This window comes from Rhopilema esculentum, chromosome 14, assembly GCF_057945365.1.
Source record: "Rhopilema esculentum isolate cy_ngs chromosome 14, ASM5794536v1, whole genome shotgun sequence".
Classification (NCBI taxonomy): domain Eukaryota; kingdom Metazoa; phylum Cnidaria; class Scyphozoa; order Rhizostomeae; family Rhizostomatidae; genus Rhopilema; species Rhopilema esculentum.
This window is the reverse complement of record NC_142828.1, coordinates 6645128-6651667: the sequence shown is the minus strand read 5'-3', so window position 1 is coordinate 6651667 and position 6540 is coordinate 6645128. Positions and strand designations below refer to the sequence as shown.

The window sequence follows — 6540 nt, the reverse complement described above, 5'->3', positions numbered from 1 at the left end:
TTACCAAATACAGACTTCATGTGAAAGATTTAAGACCTGTTGTATAGAAGGCTAAAATATAAGGGAAGCTTTTATAATTACTTAAAAAAACTAATTACTTACATTTAGAAAATGAGAGACAGCTAGTCTCAGTGTATACATTAAGTAGTTGTCATATTTAAAGTCCTAGTTTGATACCGTGGTCGAATGAGGATATCTTTTGTGCTTAAATCAAAACTATATAGCCAGATTTCCAGCCAATTATTCAATACCTTGTTTAGCAATCTGCAATACTCCTTTATTCTACAGGTAGATCTAACTGTTCTTCAACATTTATAATGTTTTTTAAATGTTCCTATATATCAAGGCCCCCTTCATATATTTGACACCGAAGAGCACTATGTCCAAGAGTGCATGTAACTTTAAAACCTTTTATAATTAGAGACAGTGCTAAGATAATGAAAACAAAGCATGGTCTAGGGCAAACTGGGATGGAGTTTTAACAATGAAATGAAAGAAGAAGCTGATAAAAACCAATTAAAAAAACAGAATAGGGTATCATTGGAGGGAATCATAGAGTAGCTGCTCTTGACAGCATTATCTGATCAAAGTGGTAGATTTTGACATTCTCTCAGAAAAATCAAAAATTAGAAATATTTCTACAATTTCAACCCAATTTACATCATCAGCAAAACCAGGGCCTTCCCTAGCTATTTTGCTTAACATGGGAACTTAGATCCCATTCAATGTTAAATTTTGTGAGTCATCCTTTATTTGCCAACAAGTATGAGAATTTCCTAACAAAGCACTCCTAGCGACAGCCGTGAGCAAAACCTAAAACTATTCTCAGACTGAAGGGCACCAAGCCCAGAAACCTACTGTTTGGTACTAACAAATTAAATAGAAATATTGAACTTCATTGTGTGCAAATAAAATGTAGGAACCTTGTCTGCCATGACCTAAAGCTAAACAGTAATTCTTAGGTATAGAATAACATTAATCTGCTTACTTTTATCTGCAACAAAGCTGCAGAGGACATGGGGGGTTGTGCCCCTCTAAATGAAAATTTTGACCACAACTTGCCCTTCTGGCTAATTCTACTTCAAATTATATTTTGGAAAGTTGGAATAATCATAATTCTGTAAGATTATTTTCTTCAGCAAGTATCATCAGCAGCAAGACCCTTCGTATCTGATAAGTAAGAAACCCTGTCATAGCCTCTTTAAATCTAGAACCCTGGTTTTTTTCGAAATATTCTTTGTGTCAAAATATTCAAGTGTGATGTTTACAGTGACATCACAGAATAGAGAGTAGCCGCATAAAGTGTGACATGCTGGCTTCCTGTTTGCAGAGTCTCTTGAAAATAACTTTGCTAGGAGCAGGGGTGTCAGGGTAGCCCCCTGACCCCCCCCCCCCCTTGTTAATGCCTGAAAGTAGCCAATTTCTACTTTTGCTTCAGTTTCTGCAACCTTTCCCACAAGAGCCCCCTTTTGTTATTATGATGGCACTACACTTCAAGCTAAGGGGCACTTATCAAGGGGTAAAAACCACACTTATAGAATAGTAGTAGAAACATGGTAGAAACATATTTCTGAAAATCCCTGAAAATACTATGTCAGTTTCGTAATATTTGCATAACATGTCAGTTTCATGAAAGCATCTAATATAAATAAAAAATAAAATAATAGAATGCAGAGCCGTCGGAATAAAATTCATATTGGGGGCTGCCCATTATGGTATTTATTGTCTCTCAATCAGTACACTGTTATAAGGTAAATATAGTGTAGCTTGGGGGGGGGGGGCTCCAGCCCTTCCGACGGCCCTGAAATGTATGACATTTTAGACGTACGAGTCGATGTAAAATGCTTTTAGTTTTGACCGAAAAATGAACCATAATACAATTAATTGACATTCTTACCTTTTGACAAATCTTTAAACTTCCCGGGTTTGGAGGTTTGTTCTTCACTTCTATAAACCCCTGATACAAAAATTGTAAGCTAGTTTTCTAAACCTCTTCGACTAGTTTTGCATTTTACAGTAAGAACTCCCACTTTGTATTTCCCGCATTTTTCGAAATAAATAAAAATTCGGCCATGTTGAATCTCGTTTCCAGTTCCATGACCTCATCCTGAAGCATAGTTACACAAAAAGAAACTGCAATAAACACAAGAAGACCGAGTTGCCGAGGTTCAAAAATTTAGTTTCAGGTAAGCTATCGAACAGTCAGCAGTATTTGAAAGGAATCTTATGGCAATTAAATGATTTCTGCAACTGATAATGCATGGATAGCTGGCGTTTTATGCTCCAGTACTTGACTACTTCCTTGAAATACTTAGGATCCTACTTATGACTTATGAATGATATTCGATAGGGTCTCCAATTTAGTAAATGATAAAAACAAATATTAACATAAATGTTAAGTGGCAATTAATTTATTAGACAAGGTACTTTCCTAGGCATCTTTGCAAAATTTATTATTCCAAAACAGAAACGCAAGGATTGCCTTTAACTGTATTTTAGATTTAATTTCTTTTCTATTCTAACATGTAACTTTTATCATTAATTTTCACCTGCATCAATTCATAGATGCCACTGACCAATCCATTACCACAATACCCTCTCAATGTTCCCTTTAATTTTTAGACCCTTTTTGATTCGGTCTTGCCGACAAACAAAATTACAGCTTCTCATTTGACATGTAAATGTTCAATCTAATCATTGATCAGTGGAATCTTTTAGCACTTTATATCCATTAATCTATTATTTCTTGCACTCTGAGCAATATACCGATACTCGGCTCTGCTCAGTATCGATGTAGATGTAGATGCGAGCCTTGATCTTAAAGTGAAAGATAAGAATGTTTATGTAAAACATAAATGCAGTTATTTTTTTGTTCACTCTTGGCACCCTTTTTATGAATTTGAAGTAATTCAAACTATAAATTGATTGAGTAAATTACCCCCTCATTAATCTTATTTGGAATTTTTTATTTTAGATTAGGATTTATCTATCAAATGTCCCTTTGTTCCTTTGAGTTTGGTGATATTAAATAATACAGATTATTTTGGTTTTGGAGCTTCTTTATGATTGAAATAGATTACATTATAACTTAAGCCTTCTATGTGTTTTGATTACCAGAAACCATGACAGATTCAAAGCCACCAATTGATGTAGAGCCCTCATATGGAGGTTGCGAAGGTCCAGAGGCAATGTATGTTAAGCTAATATCCAGTGACGGGCATGAATTTGTTATTAAAAGAGACCATGCTTTGACATCTGGGACAATCAAAGCAATGCTTAGTGGACCAGGTAAAATACAAACTTCTCTATGTATATAAAATTTTAGAAACTGAAATACACTCTTTTTTATAAGAACCAGTAAATTTAAGTTAAGGCTGACTGTTCTAAATTGTTTCGAAAATCTGAGGCTAGATTGTTCTTAATTTGTTTTTAATCTAATAGGGTGTCAGCAGTGCGAGTGCTAGCTTTTTCGCTCTAAGGTGGTGTTCAGGCCTTATTTGCCAACAAAGTGAATGAGACAGCCTTAATTTGCTGACAAATTTGAATATTCACCGAGAACACCCATACATAGCTAAAAATCCTCAATTTTGAGAAAAAATGTTGTGCGAAATGCATTTTGCAGAAGCTCAGCCTCAGCTTGTTCTTAATTTGTTCTTAACTTTTGACCAGTTTTGAGGCTCGTGTTCTTATAAAATTGTTTTTATAAAAAAAGAGTGTATTCACCAAGCCAGAATCAACATTTGAATTTGTTTCTTTTTATCATTCATTGTCATGATTGATCAAGCTATTTAATCTGTTTTTCTAGTTTAAACTGAGGAAATTATCTTATATGTTAAATAAAAAAAATTTGATATAAAAGAAAATATGTATTTATTCAAATTTCAAAGTAGGGTTATGAGTAACAAATTCAGGTCATTTTCATTTTTATCTTTAGGTCAATTTTCTGAAAATGAAACTAATGAAGTACGGTTTCGAGAAATTCCGTAAGTATTTTGCTTGATATTAATGCCTAAAACTTTTTGTATGTTAGCACACTGTAGATTTTTTCTGATCAAACTTATTCTATTGAGAAAAAGTTGCCTGATAGTTTGGAAAAAACCTTTATGTGCTCTTTGATGGTCTTTTTGGCTTACTAGATGAAATAGATTTGATTAGAAAGGTTTGAAAATTGATGTGACTTTGCATTATGCATGCATAATCTGTTGTATACTAAAATGCATGCGGTACAATATTATGAATTTAAATAACGATCAATGTAAGTTAATTGTACCAGGAAAAATTTTTTAATATTAGGGTGCATATATATACATATACATAAATTTTGTATTTGCGTATATGTATATATATATTTATTTTTATTAGCTCTTTCCATATATTTCTTTTCCATGCTCTTATATCCGTCTTCCTATTCCATTTGTCGAATTCCATATTCCTTTAACGTTTTTTAGTTCTATCATCGCTTTTCAATCTTACGGGCTATGCTGGAAACGTAAAGATATAATATTAAAGAAATGTTAATTATTTTAAAAAATTTTTCCTGGTACAATTTACTTACATTGATTGTTATTTACAATCTGTTGTACTTTAGTTACTAAAAGTAAGAACTACTAGGGATGATCTGGAATGAAATGGTCAAGGGACATTGCAAAATTGGGATACAGAGGGCACTTTGTCTGTCAACACATAAAGAATTTTTGCTTTGCAAAAGAATAATTTTTCTCTTACCCTGTAAATTTTTTGCAACAATTGTAACATAATAATATTTCTGTAGTAGTTGAACTTTCAAAGTATGGCACTAACGAATAAATAAAATCAGATAAAATCAGATAAAATCAGATAAAATCAGATAAAATCAGAATAAAATCAGAATAAAATCAGAATAAAATCAATTTAGGTAGAAACGCATAAAATCAGCATATGAACTTTTTCATCATATGTCCACACCGTTAAAGTTCCTATGCTCTTTTCGTTGGCAAAAATCATTTCTGTACCCCTCTGAAAAAAGTATTTGTCTTTGCCCCTGCAATGACCTGCAGAGATGGAAATTGTGAAGGAGTTTGATGTAAGTGGAACATTTGCCACAAACAGCAGATATTTCAGTAAATATTTCATATTTAGAGAGAACTTAAATCTGCAAGATAACTTAGGAAATTCAGTGTGCTTTCCTCAAATCTCATAAATCTCAATTTCCATCCAAAAACCTGAAACTCAGCTTTGATCTCAACATCATCATTGTCAGGTGAAGCTTAGCTTTCCTGAATTTTCTTCCCTCTACCTTAGCTGTTATGTACTTCACTAGTAAGTTCTTGAAAATGGCAGCCAGCACCATCAGTTTATAATTATTTGTTTTATTTGGTTGTACCTGGTATTTATTTGCTGTGCCTGGGTCTAGAAAATAGATTGTCTCCAATCAATTTCCCTTTGTTGTTACAATTGTCACAATAGCGTCCAACAATTTGGGGCCGTTCCTTTGTTAGGATGTTACCATCAAGCTTTGGTCTGTTCATTGATATCAAGTTCATTTTTCAAATGTTTTCAAGTCAGTCTTACCTGTTTGTGGGATGTCCCTCTCTGTTCCTATGTTATTCCTCTCCCTTCCAGGTTTTTTTGAGGTTTGTTTTTCTAATCTTGCATTGCTTTTGTTTCATTGTAGGTCACACATATTGGAAAAGGTCTGCACGTACTTCACATATAAAGTACGTTACACAAACAGTAGTACAGAAATACCTGAATTCCCAATTGAAGCACCGATTGCTCTTGAGCTTCTAATGGCTGCCAACTTCCTTGACTGTTAATATTGTTTATAAATTGAAGTTTAGAAAAGCACAAAATTCGTTGATACATTTACAGCATTTTTGTTTTATATATACCTTTTGTGGAGATTATAGTGATATCCACATTTTCTTGGCTTTTAGTTTTGTCTTCTTCTTTTATTTACATTTACCTTGTGTGTTCTTAAGTCTGCGAGTCACAGAATGGCAGATAAGATTTATTTCCAATTAAATTTTCAGTTCAAGCATCTTAATGAAAAACATTCAAGGTTTAATATGCAAACAATCTTTTGGTGCTACAAAACTTGTAAATAGCTTTGAAAAAAGCAAACATTTAGTAAACTAAAGCTTTTCGTCTGACACTCTTCAGAGTTTAAAACGTCAGAACATAGATCGAAAACTCTACGCTAAGAAATATATATACCCAGTTGTGGATCGAAATAGGCCGATCAGAAACACGAGCACATGACTGTAAAGGTTGACCAAAGGTTGATGAGAAAAATCAGCCTCATCAAAACGCTCACACATAGGGCACTGATGATTTGTTCCAAGTCTAAACTCGACTCGGAACTTGAAAAACTAACTAAGATTTTTCTGGAGAACGGCTATCCAGAACATGTTATTTCAGTTTACATTAAGGAGAAGATAGGAAATTTCTCGGCTGACGTAAAATTTGGTCCTCAAAAGTGCCCGGTCTATCTAAAACTACCCTGGATCGGTAACAGCTCCCTGCGTTTTGAAAGCCAAATAAAACAGGCCATAACAAATT

At 33.6% G+C, this 6540-nt stretch overlaps 1 protein-coding gene across 1 annotated transcript; it reads left to right on the top strand.

The window, feature by feature from the left end:
• Positions 1 to 2044: 2044 nt before the first annotated feature.
• Positions 2045 to 5897, top strand: LOC135695978 (elongin-C). Its single transcript, XM_065215221.2, has 4 exons — positions 2045 to 2186; positions 3118 to 3288; positions 3935 to 3983; positions 5654 to 5897. The coding sequence occupies exons 2-4, from the start codon at positions 3123 to 3125 to the stop codon at positions 5793 to 5795; spliced, it is 357 nt and encodes a 118-aa protein (XP_065071293.1). The 5' UTR covers positions 2045 to 2186; positions 3118 to 3122; the 3' UTR covers positions 5796 to 5897.
• The last annotated feature ends 643 nt before the right edge of the window (positions 5898 to 6540 follow it).

Excerpts from the sequence above, each read along its gene's own strand:
- LOC135695978 (XM_065215221.2), top strand. The coding sequence starts at position 3,123 with ATGACAGATTCAAAGCCACCAATTGATGTAGAGCCCTCATATGGAGGT. Across the intron at positions 3,289-3,934 it reads AGCAATGCTTAGTGGACCAG|GTCAATTTTCTGAAAATGAA; the intron begins GTAAAATACAAA and ends TTTTATCTTTAG. Across the intron at positions 3,984-5,653 it reads GTACGGTTTCGAGAAATTCC|GTCACACATATTGGAAAAGG; the intron begins GTAAGTATTTTG and ends GTTTCATTGTAG.